Below are 23508 nucleotides of genomic sequence, written 5' to 3'. Positions count from 1 at the left end.
ATCACTCTGGGCTAAACACAAGTGGTGGTTGTGTGATATGATATGATATGGCATTTAAAACGCACCTATACAGGAATGTTTCAAGTACACGAACAGTGATGTGGATGCAAGGTAGCACAGTCTACTTTTGGACACTCTAGGGCTGAATGTAAGTAGTGCCAAAGTACAAACAGAGGCAGGATATCAAGGTAGAAAAATCTACTTCAAGACACTCTCGATGGTGGCGATACACAAACAGTGGTGTGATTTCAAGGAGGCAAAGAATACTGAGTGCAAGTCTTGCCAAAGTATGAACAGTGGAAAGATATCAAGGCAGCAAAAACTACTTTGGGACGCTCTAGAGGCTGAGTGCAAATAGTACCTAAATACCAACAATAATGACCAGCCAAAATTCAAAAGCAACCTTGATTAACTCAGTACACTTCAGCTAAACTCAAAAGCAGCATTTGCTAAATGAGTACAATTCTGTTGTAGTTATATTCAAATGTAGTCTTAAACAAGTACTACTGTGGCTAAATTCGAGAGCAGTGTTAGATATCTCAGCACAATTCCAGTCTGGCTCAGATCAAAATCAATGTTGACTCATTACAATTCTAGTTCCAAAGTACCATTAGCTAAATCAGTGCAATTCTGGTGTGGATGAGATCAAAAGCAGGGATAACTAATGTGATGAATCAGTAGTGATTCCCCAAAAAACCTCAACCTGGGACCTTCCTCGTGTGGCCAAGGAAAGGTAGCTGGTTTCTGATCCCAACCCTGAGGCGGTGCTCTGTGGGAGGATCACATGAGCGAGGAAACAGGGGAGAAAGAAGGGGAAGTTCTCCTGTTTAATTTCCCCCGAGAATCTAGTTTCTTGATTACTTATTGTAAAGTAGAAAAAGTTTAAAAAACAAACTTTTTCGTTAGGGATTACAAGTCCCAGAATTCCCTCAGTACTGGGATGATGAAAAGGGATGCAGAGAAACAAAGATGCAAGGGGGTCAGTGAAGTAGTAAAAATAACCTACATCTGAGAGAGACTGAGAGGATTAAAAGGCCCTTTCAGGTGCAGCTAAAGCGTAAGAGGAAGCAGAATTGTAGCAGACAGTGCATGCCGTGTATGCAGTGAAAGGGAGAAGTAAAGGATCAACAAGATACTGGGATCAGGACGGATCCTGAGAGAGTCTGAGCTTCTAGATTAGCAAATTGCAGAGGTCGCATAGCAGGAAGAGTAGAGAAGAAATGCTTGCCCAGAAAAATTACATTGTGCAGAGGTTGCACAGCGGGAAGAAGACATGGTGCGAGCAGTCGAGAGGTCCCATGTGGCTGTAGTGCACCACAGACTCTGGGGAGCCAGGGAGGCTCCAACCCAGCTTGGCAGAAGCAGCAACGAATATTGAGAGAGGGTGCACCTGGTCGGGAGAAGCCAGGAGTCCAACAGTCCTGCAAACACAAAGCAGAGCACCTGGAAGCTACTTACCAGGTGAGCCTGAGATGAACTCCAGGGCGTTCCAGTGACGACCGTGTGTTCAGCGCAGGCAGGATCACTTGTGAGCGAGCAAATCAAATAAATAGGCATTACGAATACTGAACTGTTGAAAAGCTATCAAAGCAAGCTAATAAGCCTTACTGAACTATTGAAAATTCACAAGAGGGTGGTGTTAAATCAAAAGAACTCTAGAACTGAGTATGTGAGTTTGAGCAAATGCCAACAACCTGGTGGGGAGGCCTTATCAGAATCTCAGGCATACCACCAATACCAAGCCAAGAGAAAGTAAAGCACAGGCAATATTAATCTAACAGAACTTGCCACACACAAGAGGGTAATGTTAAGAAGCTCCAGGGTTGTCAAGGTTGAGACTCAGGTTCTGGGACACCTACAATTGTGGTTGATATAAACACATATTGCTACAGCCAAGGCAGAAGCAGAACAATACTTTATCCTGAACAATATTTTAATATTGATGCTGAAGGGAAAGAAAAGTGGCAAACAGGCTGCCCTTCTGGAGGAAACCATCCAGAGGGATAAGAGCATCGTTTGTGGAGAGGTCCTGACATGGGCCAATGTGAATGTTCTATTCCCTGAAAGCTGTTAACATTTGGATGCTAAAGAAGACAATTGAAGTTGTTGTTATTCTAAATTTAAAAGATAACATTGAGGCACTTTTCTGTTTTGATGCTGAAGACGTAGATGGGCAGGCGAGTCCACTTGTGGGGCAAACAGTGACTGCCCAGAAGAAACCTGGTGAAAGAGTAAGCCAGGTAGTAGAAGTTGCAAGTGCTGAAGAGTGGTACTATTTGAAAACAACATGTTGAGTTGTGACATTTGGGGAAGAATTGTGAAAGCTGGTTGAAGAAAAGTTAAACATAAATTCTCAGTTAATATTAAAGCAATTCATCCTGACCAAACTATTTATTGTTGCCATGCATGTGATAGAGTTCTTATTATAAAAGAAGGGAGAGCTTATGACTTTTTCAATATACTTTGAGATAGTTCCTCTTCCAGGAGGAGCTGGAGCTTATGATTTTGTCAAGATACTTCAATGAAACAATAGAACTTTGTGTTTATTTGGATGGCCTTGTTTTTCCTTTGAACTGTGCAGAGCAGCCTTGTTTGGATCTGAGGAAGGAAAGTTCGCCCAGACCACGACAAGAAACATTGATAATATTGTGAACAAGGTCATTTGTTATATCTATTTGTTGAATTGAGTTGCCACATAATACCTTTTTGCTTTGATTGTTGAATACGTGTGGGGGTTAGATATCCCTTCGTTAGTGGGTTCCCATTAGTTTACTTTAGGCAGGTTTAGGCAGGAAAATCCTCATTAGTGTAGAGATGGTGAGGCATTTATTGAACCTGTTCTATTTAATAAAATGGTGAAAGTTGAAAACTCTTTATAAGTTGACCGCCTCACATTTCTGACCCCTCACACTAATCAATACAATTCTAGTGTGTATAAATTCAAAACAGTGTTGACCAAATAAATGCAATTCTGATGTGTCTAAATTCAAAGATGCATTGATCAAATCAGTGGGATTATAATGTGTCTAACTTCAAAAGTCACGTAAGCTAAGACAATAAAATTCTGGTCTGGCCGAGATCAAAAGTAGCGTTCGAAATTGGAGCCCAGAGAGTTTTTGTTGGGGAAAGAGCGACCAAAGCTCAATCGGGCTCGGAAAGTAGGGTCATAGGCCTTACCAGGTCTCAGTGTATCTCAGTGTATCCTCCATAGTCTTCTGGTTACCCACTTTCCAAGTGTAAATTATTAAATTTAATCACAAGCAATTCACTCTCAACCTTATGAGTGAAACAGGCCTCTTCATGAGTTTGGGGATGTGGGCAAAAATTGTGGTAATTCAGTGGTAGCGGAATCATCACTGTATTACTGCTGCATTACCGCACTGCCAAAAAATGGATTTGGAGGTAATGTAGAGGAAAAGAGTCTGGCAAAATAATGGAGGTAATTCAGCCACCTTAACACCAAAAAAGTGCCATTTCAGCAGAATTACCACTAGCCGTAATTCCACCAAAATCCCCATGCAGTATCCACAGCACCATACCGCCACTTGTAATAATAATAATAATAATAATAATAATAATAATGAGACCCTAACTTGTTTGCAATGCGGAAGCATGGCAAAAGATTGAGCAATTAAAATAGTATGTACAATAATGGTAAAAGTAGGTCATAATCAAATTAGATAGGACATTTAAAATGGTCAAACATTCTGTGAGATTTTAAAAGATAATATTGCAATGCTCAATTTAAAATAGCCGCCACAAATATTTGATAATACCATAACATTGTTTATATACAGGTGCTTAAGCTGTATTTTGCTAGAGTAGAATTAATTTACTTTCTTTCAGCGATTACCCGATCAAAGGTTAGTGCTGCAATATAAAACAAGCCTGTGATACAGTTCTGTCTATTTTTTTATGCCAAAGCCAGATATTTGTTGAATACTGAAGTTGTACATTTCTCCTCTACCATTAGGAGGTACAAAAGAGCAGGTTTAAGCCTCCTAATCTGCCTATCTCTCATACAAGGGATTCATGTATTATGGACTTACACAGTGGACAGAAAAATAAATAATGTATTATCATATTGATTTCATTAGGACAATCTGGGCATCAACAATCGTGTACATCTCTGTCCTCTCTTGTACCATAAATCGTGCCTATGTATATCAGTTTAATCTTGCAAAAGTGTTCCCTTAATGTCAAGCAACAAGATAAATAATTTTCTACAAGTAAGGGTTTTGTTATTTGTGCTTGAGAAATATTAGTTACTTTTTGCATTTCTTGTAATTCCCTTTCTGAGGAATACCAAAAGGCAGTTCTTACCAGTGCGTTCAATGGAAAGCTCTATTAATCCAAGTGGTCTAAACCATTCAGAAGCATTAATTGAGTTCAAATATGTTTTACCTTAACCATTGTATCTTGACTATGTCACCCAACATTAAAATATCCTGTGGGAAATATATTTTGTAAGCTTAGCATGTGGTTTAGGACATATATGTATAACCAAAGAAGAACAGGGAAAATCTTAATGTGGCCCTCCATATAATCATTTCACAATTCTGTATGAACAGCATATACAAGGGTGCAGGATGGTCAACCCACTATCTTCTGGAGAAATTCGTTTGCTTCAGTCGGCATTTTAGATAGTTTTTCAGAACACCAGACTCCAGACCCATGCAATAGATATGGAATAGCTGTAGAGCAGGGCTCAGCATCCTTAGCTTTCCACATGTTCTGTAATATGACTCCAATGTTCCCTCATCCTTCATTTTAAATAAGTAGCATTTCTCATAATCTCCCCATTGGATTGAACCATTTTAGTCTTTTTTCCCAAAGGTATACCTCGATTTAAATGATTTGGAAAATGAAAATCCCAGGTAGGTGAATGTTCAAACTTAAGTGCGAATTGTATTGTATATTTCAAGTTTTATATTTGTAATCCCATTAATAGTGAGACTTGGCTAAAATGACAGGACACAGGGTTCAGTAGCATTCACCTTTAAGCATTTATCTGTTATATAAGTCCCACGGGTTTAAATTGAAATGATCTATGGGTTCTTGTGACTAGGACTGCATGGTCTGCATACAATAATAGAGAGAATAATAGAGAGAATCTGCACAGTCCTATGCATGGGACATCTGGAGAACATTCCTTTAATGTGCTTTCCAAGTTATTAGCATTGATGTTGATTAAATAGGTGCAAGTATGCAGCCCTTTTGGAGCCCTAAATTGGTGTTTAACACTTTTGTACATCTCCCATCATGGCAATACATTACTGCCACTTCTGTATTGAGTGATCATTGATAGAAGATCTGGAGGATTTCCACTTTCAATTAAGGTTACCCCGAGGTTCCTTCTGCCAAGTAGATTGAACACTCATTTTAAAATCTATGTAAAGATATTCCCTTCTCAGGAGGATCTGTTTTGATTATATTAGATATAGGATCGATTGATTGACAGAGTAGTATTTACAGGGATATGTCAGGCATATCAAGAGTGGCAGTCAGTTAAAGGAGATCATGCTGGACAAGAATGTGCTGCAAAAGTCAGCAATCCTGACCCAAAAGATAAAGTTGGAGAATTTACTTACAAGCAATTATGTTATTCGTGTTTGTGATGACTCTGGGGATTTCTACTGGTGGGGTAGGACCTGGGTGTAAGAAAGGGGAAAGAGCAGAAGCGAAAGGATGCATGGTGTGAGAGATGGAGATATCAGGGAGGTACACGATTTTAGGGTGTCACAGGAGCACAGGGAGAGAGAGGGCACCCAGGTAGAGGGCTTGGTTCATTGGTTCATTGGAAAATATTAAATGCTTTTCAATCTTTAACCTCTTGAACAATTTACTGATGGTGTGGAGATGGTCACACAGGTAAGCCTACAGATGTGTCTTCCATCTCCCCTGATGGATACCTCCCTGCAATAGAGGCAATGTGTGCCTGCATACCAAAACAGGTGACCAGGTATTCCTCCTGCAAATAAATCAAGCCCTCGCCACCAGACACTAGCCTCGGAACAACTATTCAGGCCCTGTCCTACATCACCTGGACCGAATAACTGCTCTGCTCACAAGTGTACACACCACCACCCAAGCCCCAAAGAGAAATGTCCTTCACAGTGCTGCCTGTCTTGTGAAAGACAAATGCAACCACATAACACACACAATCATCGATCTTCACTGGCTACCCCTATAAGAAAGCATCACCATCAAAGGCAGCATATCCAAACTCCAAGTGTGGTTCTGCTTGGATGAAATGATTTAGTTTATGATTTGTCTATACTGACATTGTTTTATCATCTAACATATACATATATGAACTGTTTTATGCTTGTAGATTTATGAACTTGTATAGTGTACAAACTGCATGTCTTTGTGTACTTTTTTGAAGTTTGCATATTAAAACATAAAATAAATCTTTAAAAAAAATGCCTATGTTAGGTATTAGCATACAACTGCATTTCCTAAGTATAAACATGATTCAAAAGTTCTAATGTTTGAATTCCCTTTTTCTCGTGATTCCTTATAATGTTCCTATCTTCTTGTCTTCAAATCTCTCAACAATTCTGCGGAATTTACAGAAAGTAGTTTCCTTTCTACCAACACTATTGTGCCATTTACACTGACATTAATAATTGTAAGTTAGATGAGCACATTCAATTTAAAATTGCATTTGTAATTGTTCAGACTTGGTGAGTGTTCTCCAAAATGATTTGGGCTTAAACTCTAGACTTCGACTCGCTTTGTGTGTATTTAGGTGTAACAAACTATTTCTAGCACTGAGACACATTTCCACCTGAAACAATGTAAGAAATGGGTATTGATTACAGAAACATTGTATTATTCCTTTTGATTTGGAAGAATACTATGCTATTCGGTGGTTTCATATTTTAATGAGAAGTGGAAGAGATGAACATCTTCTAAATGTTGGCAAAGCCAACACTTCCACCACAAGGGTTCGGGGAGCCAACTGAGGCAATGCATTTTTTTTAAACTTTTGATAGAAGGTTTTCTCAAAGTCTGTTTAAAAATGTCTGTGAGGAAAGAAGAAAGGGATGGAAAAGGGAGTTGAAAACCAATTAGAATTTGATTCACAAAGGGTGTCTCAAAAGAAACACCAGACATTATAGAACTTCCTAAAACAGGCTCAATAAAAATTAAAATTATACTAACAGGGAAACACATATGAAAAATACACTAAAGAATGCTCTCTGCTGCTACAACACAAACATTCTACTGCTCCCACCCTATGGATCAGCCCCCTTCCTCCTTCGAAATGCCAACATCAACACAGAGAACTAGGAAGCGGGCTGTGGCTTTTATAAGCCACTGAAACTTTGCAAAGCATCTGTGGATCTGATTTGTCCTCCCAAGTTTTGCTTAATGTTCATTAGTCCTTGTCCCACTTACTGGCCCACTGATACTTGTCCCATATGCAAAATCTCTAACAGTGCTTCAGGATCAATTTTCGGACACAGTCGGACCCCACAAGATCTTGTGGGAGCTCCAAAAATTGGCACATGACATTCAGCAATATTTGCCTATCCTTAGCTACCACACATTTGTCACTTGGGGGAAGCGCTCGACTTGTGCATAAGAAGCCATCCACAATTTTATACATGATCGGTAACATCATGTTACATATGCTTAGTGTGTGTGTGTGTGTGTGTGTGTGTGTGTGTGTGTGTGTGTGTGTGTGTGTGTGTGTGTGTGTGTGTGTGTGTGTGTGTGTGTGTGTGTGTGTGTGTGTGTGTGTGTGTGTGTGTGTGTGTGTGTGTGTGTGTGTGTGTGTGTGTGTGTGTGTGTGTGTGTGTGTGTGTGTGTGTGTGTGTGTGTGTGTGTGTGTGTGTGTGTGTGTGTGTGTGTGTGTAACAGCCATAGCTAATTGATTTGCTATAAATTGAAAGCAGGAACTCAAATGTTAAGACTTTTAAATGCTCTTTTTAACTCATAGGAATGTTTTTCCATGCCGATGCCTAATAAATGGATTGTTTATTTTATTTTAACAATCCATTTTTTATTGTATCTCTTTATAATTATGCCAAGTAGAAAAACTAAAAAAATGCGATATGAAGATATATAAAACTCCAGAAAAGTGCAAAAAGAAGACAATTGATTAATGTGTCTTTTAGATAAACATACAATGTCAGTATTACAAAAAACATCAATTAAATAACAAATAAAATCAATGAATCTGAGCATACGGCTTGTGTTATGCATTTGCATTTGCAGAGAGCTTTGTTGGTACAGGAAGTGGCATGGATGATGTATCTGTTTGGTGCTTGGGGGTAGTAGGTAGGCTGGTAAGCAGAGCATTTATTCTGTTTAGATGAGTTACAAGCAATAGCTGGAGCTGCAGCAGACCTTTTATCTGGAGCATGCAGCCTACAGCTCAATTTACCCCAGATGTAAATGGGGGAAGAGCAGTGGCCAAAGAGTGGGAATATCAGGAATATTATTGAGGGTATAGGGAGAACCTGAGAGGAAGTAGTTATTGGGTGAAAGAAGGTGAATATGAGGAGGTGATAGGAAAATATCAGGAGGAGTTTGGTAGTGATTTTGACATCTGCGAGAGAGTGAGCAGCAGATGGTAGAAGATTAACTTCAGACAGCCACATGAGAATATTAGGTGAAAGGCAAAGCACATTTTGAATGAGATTGATTAAAAGGAGGAGAAAGCGATATTCAGTAGAGGATACAAGAACATCAGGTGGGGACAGTCCAACATCAATAGAAGGAAGGTGGACATCAGAAGTTTGATGACCTTGATTGTCTGTAGTTGGAGAATACAGAGGAAGACACATGAGTCAGTTCTCAACAGATCAGAGAATGAGTTGAAAGGTGCCAAAGAATAAAAGAAGAATGTGTCTACTCGAGACCAGGGATCACATGTAGGTAGGAGGGAGGTCCCCAAGCGGTGAATTAGGAGAGTCCCAAGGGAGCCAAGCAGGTGCCATAAGAAGTGAGCTAGGAGCACTCAGTTGAAGCCGGAGAAGTAAAGAGCATGATAAAGAGAGGGAGGGTTCTTCCAGAATATGATTGTAGAGATTGCAAAGTCCAAAGAGGAGATGAGGGAAGAATGTCAGTTGGGTAGTTGAGTCAAAGGCCATGGATATGGACATGCTCCAACTAGTCCAAGGTAGATTGAGTTCAGTTCACCATCCACGCTGGACCCTGGTTAGATGTGATGATGGTTTGCCACTGCTTCTTTTGAACATATTTTTGGAACCCGGGTCCTGACATTCATTGACATCAGAGAACGACTTATAATGTACAACTCAACTTAATTTGTACATTTCATTGTTCATAACAATTCCTAGTACATAATGATTTTTAAACCATAAATGCTAATATTTTAAATCATTTTTATCATCAAATTGTTCATACTCCTCAACATTTTTCAATTATATATATCCATTAGTTTGCATGCACTTACATTTTCACCTGGGATTCCAACGGTTGTAGAATCATGTGGTATTTTTCAATATTATTATCCATATCCATTGCAAACTGGTGGCTACAAAAAAAGTAAAAGAAATCTATTTCTATTTCAGTTTAGCATGGCACTTTACACATCCACTTCAATTGAAATGGCAGCACTCAACAAAGAAATAGCAATATCACCAATAAGTGATTGTAATACAATTCACATTTAGAATTAGTTTACCCTTTGAGAGCATTTTAGGGAACAATATGGTTGCAAGCTGTGATTAGCTGAGTGGTTCTGTTATCCTATTACCCCAAATGTCTTTAACGAGGTACCCTTATTCACAATGGTAATTGACTGGAGAAGGGTAGCCGGGCTGCATGGGACGTTTCTCACAGTTCATTTCCCTTCCTTATATCCATGAGTTCGGTGCCTCAGAACATCTATATAGACACTGTAGATCTGCCCTCATTTGCATGGAGGAATGGGATCAGTGCATCATTGTCCTACATGCAGGATGTGCTTTGGACATGACAGACCTTAAAGGGTCCATCAATTGCTATGCAGGTTTCACCTTATGCCTGGACAGGCAAAACAGCAATGAAGGAGCATATCAAGGAGAAAACAACTAAGTGAATAAGGGATTTATTCTGCCAAACACCTATCATTCCCTCAACAGGCCCGGGAAATGCATATTTTTGAATGTGGGCATAAACTGATTTTCATATGCAGCTTTTTTTTATTTTTATTGTGTATGGTTTTATTAAACCTTTACAAAAAGTATAACAAGTAATAGAAATGTTACAATACATACAGATATCTAATGCTCAATAAAATATACAGCAAAGTGATAAAAAATCAGCCATATAGCAATCATGATAGGCCCTCATTACAAGTCAGGTGTTAAGGGTTTAACGGCGCCGTCGGCGCCGTTAACCCTTAATGCCTGATTCACACTTTAACGCCTGCTTTTTGCAGGCGTTAAAGTCCAAGGCGCTAAGCGACCTTGGTGCTAATTACGGCACTGTAATTTACGGTGCCGTAATTAGCGCCTTCCCCATCCCCATTATGCCCTATCAGGCAAAAATGGGAATGGGGAAGGGCAAATGGTGAATGGGGAATTACCGCCCCACTCACCTTGGAATGGGGCGGTAATTCAGCCATCCACCATGCCGGACTCCGGCATGGACCATGGTGCTAATAGCACCATGGTCCAGCGCCGGACTTGTAATGAGGGCCATAATAGTGTTAAGATAATGGCAACTAATAGCAAGAATGGCCTATGTATATACATCATCAGACAATTCATCTGGAGTGATCCAATTGAAGGTTACATATAAAGCGAGACAGTGCCAATCCCTCTCACATACTTTGAATACATAGGCAACTTTGCCATACCAACTAAGTAGGTAAACCCAAATACAAAACATTCAGTGCACTCAAACAGGAGTCTCTAAGAGTGTTAAGTTGCGAACAAGACAAAATAAGGTGTTTAGCCTTTTCGGGAACTGACTGACAGAATCTACAAAGGCTATCTTCCACTGTAATTTGTTTCCAATGCAATTTAGTGTCCAATGTTGGAAGAATATTCCAGCACAATCTTAACAGTACATGTCAATGATTTCGATTCGGGAAGATGGTAAGTATTTGGCGAAAGAGACCCTCTTTTCTTGTGTTTGTGTGTTAGATGGAGCATAGATTTATATGAGTGAAAGCCGACAGTGGTAGTACATCAATCATAATCCTGCAGTTTCTTTTTTGTCTCGTTGGGTTAGTTGTTAACTGTTCTAATTCAGAATCAATGTTACAAAAAATTATTTCACACAAATTACAGAAGTTAGTTAAAAAAACAGAACATTCAATATTGCTTCCGACAAGTTTGTACAAGGTATTAGATAATGAGACCTTGAGTTTGGCATAAAGCATAAGCATCTTCCAATGAACCCGAGATTTTAAAGAGACATAGCCTAATTCATATCGAATTGCAGCCAGAGAGAGACTGCATTTGGTAATAGAAAACCCGTCTCCAGATGGCACCTTCGATCAGATCAAGTTTAGAAATGGTTAACCCGGTATATAGCTCCAAGCCACGTGACAATTTAGGGGCTATTTTCCCTTCAAAGAAGAGGAGGGCTGGTTTAATAGAAAATCAGCCGTATTTATGGTCGTTTTTAAGGATCTGGTTTCCCAAAATCTTAGCTTTATTCAGAATCAAATTTATCTGCCTTCTCGAGCCCCTGCTAGCCCAAACATAATAGCCAAGATAGGTAAAGCTGTTCGAATTTTGTACCCTTACACCTCCCAAATTCCAGGAGTTGTTTTTTTTTCCTATGAGATCTTTTGGACAGAGAAAGGATTTTAGTTTTGGCGGGGTTTATGGTCAAACCATTTATCTTGGCATAGTTGGCAAAAGACATCTAATAGATGCTGGAGCCCCACCTTGGTTGAGTCAAATAACTGGAAAACGTGCGCGTAGGCCAACCATATGATCTTCACAGAGCCAAGTATTGGTGCTAATGGACCCTCCTTATGTAGGTGTTCAGCTGCATCAGAGACATACTGATTAAACACTCATGGGGCTAGGACGCACCCCTTTCTGACTCCACAGAATGTACAAACAAGAGCTGACATGTCCCCCTTTTGGTTTAAATGTATTCTTACACCGGAGTTATTGTAGACCCCCTGCAAAAGACTTAGTGGTCCCCTTTGTAAGCCCAAAGATACTCAGTCAACGCCGTCAAAGGCTGCAGATTGGTCTACAGAGGCCATAAAAGTTCCTCTGTCCAAATGTTCCTTGCTGACTTACAATTGAACCCATATTTTTTAAAAACACTGAAAAATATAAGTTGCCTCTGTATGGGTGTATGACATTAGTAATATCAATCAACAGAGTGGCCCTCAACATCTGTAAGACTAACCATATCTCAGTTGCCAGATGCAACACCCATTGCTCCCAGTTCAGGACAGGATTGTATTTAAACACTATCACTGACCCACAAGTGCCTATCCAATGTAGCGCCAAAACATCTAACCAACAAATTCTCTAAGCATACCAGCCTTAAACCTACCTTTTCCACCCATGCTCACCTCGTAAACATACCCACATTCAAACTACAAAAATTCAGAGGCAACAGCTTCCCGATCCAAACTGCAACACTCTGGAACGCCATGCCGTTGGAGTTAAGAGCAGAACCATCCTACTGGACTTTTAGGAAGAAACTAAAAACGTGGCTCTTCATGCAAAAGTGCTAAGTCCTGTAAATTCCTTGCTCACATTAACATCTGTACTACTTTGTAGCACCTATCACTTCATGGAACTCTGTATTGAACCTGTATTGTAACGTCTGAAACCTTTTACACCTTTGTACTGGAATGACACAACCAATCTAGATGTACCTATAATATATTGTAAATTCACATTGCAATATAACTGATGATATGAAGAATGTGCTCAGATACCCTTGGGTTAGGTGTGCTATATAATCATTAAATACATGCATACATTTCATTAAAGGGTAACTAAAATGTTATCTAAACGTTGCTGAGAAAAGAATATACACAAATTGAGTTTGCTATTGATATTTGTAGGTATACAGTACATATATACAATATTGCTAAGTAATTATAATTTTTTGAATGCCTAAACAATGAATCATTTTAAAACTATTAGGATTGACTGGTCAAATGTTATGTAGGATCATATGATGTTAATGATATAATGGTAGCAATACCCAGTGTATCATATGCTCTCTCTCTCATCTCTGTTTGCTTTCTTTCTCTCTCTGCCTCTGTCTCTGTCTCTCAAACTCTCTCTCTCTCTCTCTCTCTCTCTCTCTCCGTCTCTCTCTCTCTCTCTCTCTCTCTCTCTCTCTCTCTCTCTCTCTCTGCCTCACTGTATGTCTGTGTGGACCACAGTTATGTTATCAGGTGCGAATTTGTTAGAGCCACCACAACCATTGCTGATAGCAAAGGAAAACAGAATTACATTAAAGGGTGGTGGTTAGGGGGTTCTACATTTTCTCTGGTTAAAAGTAAAATGACAGCAGCATCAACAACGGCATCCTGCGAGATCAAGACCACCCTGGTACTTGCAGAATAATATATTGTCATTGTGTGTCTTTGGCAGGAATGTTACCCACAGACTGAGGGCACATTAGCTGTGCAGGGAAGGTGAGGGAGTGTGGATAGGCTCTTCAGGGGGTGCTGCATGTTTCACAGACTCGTTAATTAAACAGAGAATCCGGGTGCATGGTCTCCAACTTTATATGTGAACCTCTATTTTTTGTAAATTTTTTGTGTTTATGAAATCAGTGGCCAACATGCACAATTAAACATTTCCATGATGCTCACATAATAAACATATAGTTGGTCTTATTCCAAGAGTGATGATTTGAGAAAACGAAATGGCAAGTGTTATCTTCAAAGAAGCTGTTAAAAAGGCCATTATTTGTTGGACTGACACTTGTACAATGTTAATTTCTAATGAACACTTCCAGTATGTATTGTAATTTAATATGAAAAATTAAACTTGTCTTTCTGAGCAAAGCACAGTATTAAAATACAGAAAAATAATTTCAATGAAGTTCTGACTGAAGGGTATCATTCCAAGATGAACAGTCATGTACAATCCTATTGCACTACCCCTTTGAGAAAGGATGAATCACCACACTGTATCAATTAGGGTTACTGGTTTCTTTGCATACAATAGAAGAGCATTTTAGGAGCCACGGAATCACACAGATCTTCTTCATATTTGACAAATATATCTTTGGTAAACGGGTTGCATTCTTGAATCAATAAACAAATACCACACACACAGACATAAGTGTTTATAACCATAAACCATATGTATTGTTTACACAGCTTGTTTACACAGCTACACAGGTGTGATGATAAAATGACTGTGATACCTATTACCTCACTGAAGGATACAGTGCTCCATTGAGCCATATTTTTAGACGAGGAGGGTCTGAGAGGGGGATCAAGCAAAGCACATGCCCAGATCCTAAAGAGATCCTTAGAATATTTTTATATAAATTATCTGATAGTTTATTTGTGTGTGCGTTTATGTATTTATATTATAGTGATAGTGTGGTAGTCGCCACACTATACTTAAGTTGAAAAATCAAGATACACAGGAAAACCAAAAAATGAATTTCTAATAACCTTTGACTCGGATGACGGATTTGGCTAAAACTTTGCAAACAAAAGGTGGTCAGCAGACCCCCCCAATGAATCTGAATGTTTGGAAAGATCTGTCAATAAATAGAAAAGTTATTAAGAAAGTTATTAAGAAAGTAATAAAATGCTGTTTCAGACTAGTACCCATTTATTTTTCCACAGATAAATAGTCAACATTTTGCTCCAGCGCAAAGCCCAAACCGCTGGATGGAATTGGACTGGGTACAAAACAATTTTGGCATGAAGCATTGACTTAATTTCCTTGCTGGTTTGTAGTAAATCCATCAAGTAGGTTTTAAAATATAGGACAGAGAACAAGGGTCCCCCTGCAACTTAAAACCTTTATATCAGTCGTGGTGCCTTGCAGCAGGGAGGCTGAGGCTAATAACATTGGACTTTCTGGATGGATTTGGAGAACATTTTCTAAACCTAGGGTTTGTCAAGAGCTCCAAACTGAAAATTATCAGAAAAATGTGTCAAAAAAATAAAAAGTTATTAAGAAAAGATAAAATTGCAGATTTCAGCATACTCCCATTCATTTTCCCCTAGAGAAAAAAGGCAGTTTTGGGCATCCGTAGCGGGAAAACCGCTTGGAAAATGTGGACCAAATAAGAGACAATTTGGGCACAAAGTATTATCTTAATTCCTTGACAAGTTAGGGTGTAAATCCATCAAGTAGTTTTTAAAATATGCGACACAGAACAGGGTGCCTTCTTCTCCTTAAAACCTTTATATCGGGCTTGGTGCTTTGCAGCAGAGAGGCTGAGAGAGGTTAATCAAATATATGGGTGGGGTCTCGGGTTATTCTGTCTAGTAGTTGTAAAAGTATGTGATGGAGAAGGGGGTTCCCCCTTCTCCCAAAATTATAGCTATGCATATGTCCAAAATACATCAGTGAGGCTTTTCATAAATGAAAAAGCTTTAATTTGTATTTTCTCGATGCAAGTGATAACCGCTGTCATAATGGGAAAAAACAGGGTTAGTCGAAAAAACAAAAGTGGGGAAAAAAATGCTATTGCTATTTGGTGGAGGAGAAAGAATGCAATGTCATCTGGCAAGAGGTGGGGAGGGGTAAAGAGGAGACCTTGTGAAATGGGGGAATTGGGGTGGGGCTGGAGACCAAGTTCAGAGCTCTAACACTTTCTCATAATTGGTGTTATCCAGCGATAGAAAACTAGATTGGGAATGAAAGTGCATCAGATGAAAGGATGAGTGTTGGGGGAATGGGAGAGGACCAGGGAGGGAAAAACAAGTTAAGCATGTTACTAGCAGGGGGGCACCTGGTGAGTGCCTGGGAAGGGAAGGAAGAGTTTGAGATTTTGTGTTGTTTTGATGGATAACCGCAGTTCTTTGTGTGCGTTTACAGATAACTGAGTTTATCTGTAGTACATTGGTAACCACCGTTTTTTGTAAAAGAGAGAGTTCAAAAAATTAGATTAAGACAAAAAAGGGGGATGTTTACAGCTATAGTGAGGTGGGTGGTAATGGGTGTGGCTCAAGGCGATGTCTACTGGGTTACTTTAAGAAACTGAATGGTGCAATATGGAAAGTGGCCACAGCCGAAGGCCAGGGCTAGTGGGCCCCAACATAACCTAGTGGGCAACATGTCAATGGGGCATGGAAAAAAGATCATGACTAGTGTGCCCAAAAGAAATCTAGTTGTGTGATCGTGGCCACTAGTCATGGCTGAAGGGCATGGCGTGGACCCGTTCAGGAAATCTCCTGCATCAATGCCTGGAGAGGGCGGGAATCCCTGCGCCCCGCCACCACCCTGCAAACCAGGTTTACAAAGTTTATTTCTTAACACTTCCACACTGTTTCTTTATTTCCTTTCCAATCCTCCCCACTGGTTCTCTCATGTGGTGTTCCCCAGGGGTCTTCTCTTTCCCAAGTTCTTTTTAATTGTTTCTTATGTCGTCTCCCAGACTTGATCCATTAGCACAAGATATAGTTTTACACATATGCTGATGATACTCAGCTGCTTTTTTAGCTGGACTCTGATTAAAGTGGCACGCCTTTCCAGCTGAGAAAGTTCCTGGCGGCAGTAGGGGAATGTATGAAATAAAACTGGTTTAAATTAACCAGAGAGAATTCAGAGATTTTGGTGACTGGTTCCGGTGTGCAGCAGGAAGCCTGGACTCTTTGGGTCTCTATCCTAGGCCTAGTAAGTCAATGAAAAGTCTTGGTGTTAAAACTCTTTCCTCTGTCTTTGGAGCTTCAAATCTTGTCAGTTTGTAGCTCTGGCATTTTGAAGCTGAATGTTTTGAACAAAACACCGGACCTCATTATGAGTGTGCCAGTCCAGTAACAACAGTGCCGTTAAGCGTACCAGCACCATTGTTACCGGACCGGCACACTCTGAGTTCTGTGAGCGGCTGCCGTCCCGCCTGCCTGGTCAGACCTGGTGGGCGGGATGGCAGCCGATCACAGACTTTGACGGAAGCACCGGCACTATTGCACAAGGTGCCTGTGCTTCCGTCCTCCCTATTTCCATTGAGTTCTATGGGGAGTAACATTTTCCGGCCCCTGACTTCACGGACAGGCACTTACCACTTATCACCAAGAAAATAAATCACAAACACTTTAGAGTCAAAGTAACCACTCAAAAGATGCCAACATGCAACACTTACAATCACCAAGGCACATGGAAGCAATGAAGAGGACAACCAAGGCTACAACCAAATGACAACCAGATAAATAACAAAGGAAAACAAATTAATTCTACATACTGGCTTAATTTGGCTCCCTTCTAAAGGAGAAACTCAACCAAAAGGTTACAATAATCATTGTTCATTCTGTTAAACCACAGGGATTGATCTAATCAGTTGCATCCAAGAGTGGCAAATGCCAGAAGATGGAATGCAATCGGGTGCAGCCATCTGATCATTAACCAGGAACCCAGAAGAGTGACATATCACTTGATATCAAAGGTGAGCGTCCAGCTTGGATCTCAGCAACTGCTCAAGCATCAACTACCTTAACTGCATGGTGCTACCTTCCTGTGTGTCAGCAGCTAAGACTAACCTACATTCTCCCCTCCTTAACTCCTCAGAACCACTGAAGTCTGTTCATTCAGCAGCACCAAGAAAAAGAAACAATTTCTGAAAACAACAAAACCTATATGTATATTATATCAAAGCAATGTATGCATGAAATGTAAAGTTTTCATTACCATGACACAGAGAACAATGCATTAAGTGCCTTGATAAAGCCCAAGGAAGGGCGGAACAAAAGCACATGCGTAGAAATGCTGGCACAAGTTATCCAAGAATAACACAAATTCAGCCTAAAAGTCACTGCGATCACAAGTTGAATAATGAATGACACTAAGTGTAGATTATCTTTCTTTTTTGTGTGATGAATGTAGAACTATTGGAGTTAAAGTATAACAATGTATAAACACCAACATGTGTGTACCTCACAATCATTATAGGATTGGGAAACTGTGAGGAATGCTAACCTAAATGCACATAGGCTCACATAGGATACCGCTCCGCCCCCTTTTCTGACATACCTTTTTTAGTTGATTCTTGTCGCCTTCCTTCTGCTATAACGGCTCCATCTCATCAGCTGTTTCTAGCACCAAGAGGCCTCTGGGCCATATTTTAGTGCTTTATACATTTGGTTATGTTACCTTATGTTACATATTGGAGCCATATGTAGAGTGGCCATGGATGAAGGCCATAGGCACTGAGCTGGTGAGGTAGCAGGAATAAGATATGAAAGAGCCATATGGGGTGTTTAAAGCTTGTTGGCAAGAAATATAGCAAGTCAGCATAGATTGGTTACTTCTAAACAGATTTCTTTTTAACAGAAGTATGGGGCTAACAGTAAAGCAAGAGAGAAAAAGTCCAGCAGTTTGAGTACACTGGGCAAGTTGCAACCTTCATTTTCTTTATTATGTCCCATATATATATATATATATATATTGTAGATGTGGTCCATCTCCTTGGTCTGCATCTGTGCTGTGACTTGTTGAGTAGACTGGCTTTTAACTTGCACCCCAATTCTTTTGTAAACGCATTTCTCAAATAGATTTCTCAACGGTTTTGCAGTAAGTGGTTTTTGAATACTGGGAGGCAATTTGATGGGTCATTGGGATCAGCCACGGTTTTATTTAAGAAGAGGTTTGACGAATGCTGCTTTGAAAGCTTGAGTGATGACACCTTGTTCAGTGGAGGCATGGAGCACAATTTGGAAGGATGGTCCTATTCTGAGTTGCTTTATTATTGCATTGTTGCTGTTGGGAGGAGGATCGTTGACAAGCCTGCATGGTTAGAGAACCATCATCAAAAAGGGAAAACAGACTGTCACTGCTGGAATAGGTGGTTTCCTCAGTGTTGTGTCCATTGCTGAGGTTAGTGGTATTGAGTCTTTCTTGTCTAGTTGCTCTTGGATTTGTTGATTATGTGTGCTATAGCTTTGCAGACATCCTATGATATTTAGGACCTGATTTAGATAAATTAGGGTTTTTTAATTTGTGGTTAATTGAAAATGCATCCAACTGGCAATATAGCACTAACTCAGTTTGGTGTGTGTAATTATTTAGTTTTTATTTCCTTTGACCTATCCCACCCTGGAGGTGTCAGTGGTAAGCCATTTTGTCTTTTAGTAGGTAATTTCCTTTCCAGATTTTCTGAGCCTTCAGTGTTCCTTTTTTTGAGGAAATTGAGTATGGGGTTGAACTTTTTGTGATTTGCATCCTTGGTCGTAATTTGAATGGCTTTAGGGGGGCTGCAATGTCATGCATGTATTCAAAGACAAATCCTTTGGGTATACACAAGCTATTCAAGCACATGAATTACACTGGTCTTTTAACTTATCTTATAGTCTTGTTAGAATGCACGTTCAGAATGCTGTTTATACCATTTGGTACATCATTTTTAATTGTGTGCTGAGTCCTTGGTGATACTTTAGGGTCTTCAACATTGCAAAGAAATACCTGACAGTGCCATCTGCCTGAATCTGTGCTTTCCTCTTCCTGAAGGTAATGAATGCAATTAAACTTGCCATTTAATTGTGTGCTATTTAACACTAGACAGTATATTGGTAAATCACATGTAATTGCCAGGAATGTCGTATGGCATGTGAAGCTGGGGTCGTTATGGCAATTAAATGCCACTCCATCTTCTATTTGAGTAAATGCAATTGCTTTTAAATTGCCCACAGAATTTGATTTATGGGGGACATCCAAACATAGTACAATAATACATTGTATCTAAGTTTCCTTTCGGAAAGGAGTCGCTCATTAACAATTAAGTACATTGTTCACAAGGATACCTTTGAAAATGTAAATCCTCGACCACCATCTCTGTTCCTAACAAATGAGAGATTGTTTGAGCCTTTTAGAAAACCTATCTCATATAAACTCAAGTGCATTTCCACATTTTTGACATATTTCATTTTATTTTTGTTCTGAATGTAGTGAGCAAATAGATTGTTTTACATTTTCTTAAAAGACATTTCAAGTAAACATCATTCAAAACTGTGTAATTAGACTGTGTTGGACTGAATTAGACTATGTTGAATAAAATATATTTGTTGTAAAAGATATTTGGAATTTTGGCTGATATTTCATGGTGATCTTGACCCTGAATGTGACCCCTTTTATCGTAGAGTGGACTCGATCTGATTGATTTATTTTTCCCTATTGCCTATAGGCCTGTGGCAAAAATGGATGTCCCACTCGACTCTCTCTACCCATTCTGTATCTGTGAGGCGCTGCAGACAGTGTGTGTAAATCTCATGCTTTGCAGGGCTGTCCCACAACAAAGATACTCTTTTGCACCCATGATAGGAGATGCATATGTTTTTCTGGACAAGTACATCATAGTACACACAATTTACCATTTAGTATTGTCACAACTCTTCCTCTGCATTCAATATACAGTACAGTACAACATACAGTACAACATACAGTACATCTTTTCATATTAATTTTATTAATCGCTGACCAAGGGCTATCGTTAAGGGTAAAGGTGGACATGAAATATTGGGCAAACGCACACATTTTAATTACATTAATCTTAAGCAGACAAGCAGGTTACTCTTGTGCCCCATTTATTTATCATTGGTTGGATAATGTAATTGCTACATCTTCATTAGTTGTAGGGCTGGGAATAAATGTAACAGTCTCTTGTTCTCATCCCAGTGAAATGTAATATTTAGCTGGCCATTGTGATCTTGAAAGTCTTTAAAGTGGGAGTTTATTTTTTATAGACCTTTGCCTTCCCGAATGTTGTGGTCAAGACAGACCTTTTTAGTTGGTAGCATAAAGCTAGCCACGTCAGGGTGCCCTACAGCCAAGGACACTTTCAGGAACACATCCCTGGATGTATTCACTATTTTGTGAACAGTAGTGATTACTCAATAAAGCTGATTATATTTAGTTCGCTTCAGTTTATGATATGTTGTGTTCAGAATCTGGGAGTATGTGAAAACCATAATTGAGGCGACCTCAAACTCAGAAAGACAGCATGACCTATTAATGTGGCATTTAATGCCAGTGCCAAACCAAAATGACTCATGTTTATAAGGTGCTTGAGCAAGGAATGACTCAGCTGATTAATTCTTGGACACCTGTTTTCCCCTCCTCAGTAGCATGCAACCACTTCTTAGGGCCTACTTTCTGGGATACCATGTCGTTTTTCAGAATTAATTTTATTGCCATTTGTAGTTTAATTATACCTGTTACTGCTCTTACTTCTCTCCCTGAAATGGCTAGGACCATCCCTCCAGCGATGAGAGAGAAGCTGGAGGAGATTTATTGTGCTAGGTGCACCATTCAGGAGATTCAATTGCTACCAACTGTCTTGAATTATATAACACCATCTGCAATCTTCTACCACACCAGTGGAAAAGCCCACCCTATGAAGAGAAGCACCAAGCATTTGGATGAGTAAATATTCTTGTAGAGTGGGGGGAACAGCAGTTCTGTACACAGTTTATTGTTCTGCCAATGACTTTCTTTTCTTTCCTTCCCTTAATGTGTCTTTCCACCCTTATCGGTCAGCTCCTTTAAGAAGATGATAAGAGAACAGTCTGGCAGCTTAAGGTAATCTTATTGCAGGAGCACGGGTTGAAGCTAACCACTGGAGCAATCTACTGTGCAGGTCAGGCATTAGACTTGTAATGAAAAACATCAAGGTGTGGGTTCCCCTATGCCCCAACCTTTAAGAAAGTATTCCTGGGCACCACGATTTTCAAGAAATTCCTCACATTTGATTTACTAACTTGTAATGTATACAGGACCCCAAAGGGTGTTTTGGGCAGCTTCAACCGCTGTCTCCAACCAACCTCCCTCAGCTTCCTTCAGGGTCCTTTGATAACTTCAAGACAGGGAAGTGACAGAGGCCATGGACTAAGAAGATGGGGACTAGCACAATAACACTAGATGGATTTAAATGGGAGATCACAGGTAATGAGGTAGAACATAAATGATTCCTGTAACATCTCTGCCAGACATGGATTCATAGTGCATGTTGTGCAAGATGAGATTTCCTGTTAATGTAGAGTGTAGTATGCATGGATTGGCAATCTCTGGGTCAAGGCAGATAGAGAGTGTGTATTCTCTGACAGATACGTGCCTACAGAGAGATTTGTTCTCTTAATAAGGTGCATATCGGGACATATAGTCTCTCTCACATATGCCCCCAGAGTGAGTTTCTTGCTATTCAGTTAGTGCATTCTGAAACATTTAGGCTCTGACCGATATGTGGCTGATATGAGTTTTGTGCTATTGACACAGTGCATGCTGAGACATGTCATTTCTGCCAGATGTGCGTTTTGTGCTATTAATGCAGTGCTTGATGGGACATGTAGTCTCTTCCTGATATACAATTACATTGAGCGTTGGGAAAGGTGACGGTTTGTGTTAATATAGATTACAGTATGCATAGGTGGACCATCTCTGGTTCAGGGCACACAGAGAGTGTTGTCTCCGCTAGATATGCACCTATACTGAGTTGAGTGCTATTTATGCATTGCATGCTGGGTTGTCTAGTCTCTGCCAGACAAGCTTCCACAGTGAGCTTAGTTCTCTTTCTCCCACTTTTACATAGTAGTAATAATTGATTCTGTTCATTCAGGTACATTCGGCAAAACCTGACATGACGTGTTTTTCATCCACAGGATTTGCCTGCTGATCTGTGACCTCAATGAAGAAAGATGGGTTGCCCATGTTAAGGCCTTGTTGAACACAGGGGAATACTTTGGGTGTGTGTAGTTTACTGTTGCCCCAGAAGGTTTAACGAAATGGTATTCAGGAGGCAAATGCATTAAAACAGTAATGACTGTACAGACCAACCTTTGAAGATATATATTTGGGCAATATAGGGAGAGGAGACTGAATTTTAGCTAAGACTTCGCATTTCAACAAGAATAAAGACTGGCCCCATATGTGAGACTCAGGGGTGTGAGGTTCTGGGTTGAATCCAGTATTGTGAATGCACAGAACACATGCCAGGAAAATGTAGGTTTTGCATTTGGCATTGCATAACATGATGTTATCACTTTGCACCACTGCACCACAGTTATGGGCTGAGTTGCACTGAAGAACATGAGACTAACATACACTAAGTAATACCAATATCCTCTAATCACTATCACCTACTAATATTCAGAGCAAGACAGTCTATGATTTTTATATAATGTTGGTGCAGATTGATAAACTGAATGTGCAAAGCATTTAGGCTGTGCAAGGATAGCTTGAAAATGCATGAAATAAAACGTGCAGAATTAAGGTTGTACACTGTTTGAATGAAGACGTGACAAGTTAGAATTGTGGAATGTGAAATCCGTTTTGCTCAAAACTAGTTTATTGTTTAAAAGACTTTCAGAGCAGGAAACCAGGATAAAGATACTGCTGTTTGCATGCATTGCTGCAGCCTGGATCACGGTCAAAG

General features: G+C 39.8%; 1 protein-coding gene across 1 annotated transcript in view; it reads right to left on the bottom strand.

The window, feature by feature from the left end:
- Positions 1 to 23508, bottom strand: part of IQCJ (IQ motif containing J) — a 992957-nt gene that overhangs the window by 66518 nt on the left and 902931 nt on the right. The window contains exon 3 of the mRNA XM_069620374.1: positions 9434 to 9514. Within this exon, the coding sequence (XP_069476475.1) occupies positions 9434 to 9514 (81 nt within the window). The remainder of the gene's footprint in view (positions 1 to 9433; positions 9515 to 23508) is intronic.

The sequence above is a fragment of the Ambystoma mexicanum genome, chromosome 10, assembly GCF_040938575.1.
Source record: "Ambystoma mexicanum isolate Mex_15411 chromosome 10, UKY_AmexF1_1, whole genome shotgun sequence".
NCBI classification, from domain to species: Eukaryota; Metazoa; Chordata; class Amphibia; order Caudata; family Ambystomatidae; genus Ambystoma; species Ambystoma mexicanum.
The sequence above is the reverse complement of the archived record's forward strand: the minus strand, read 5'-3'. Positions and strand labels throughout refer to the sequence as shown.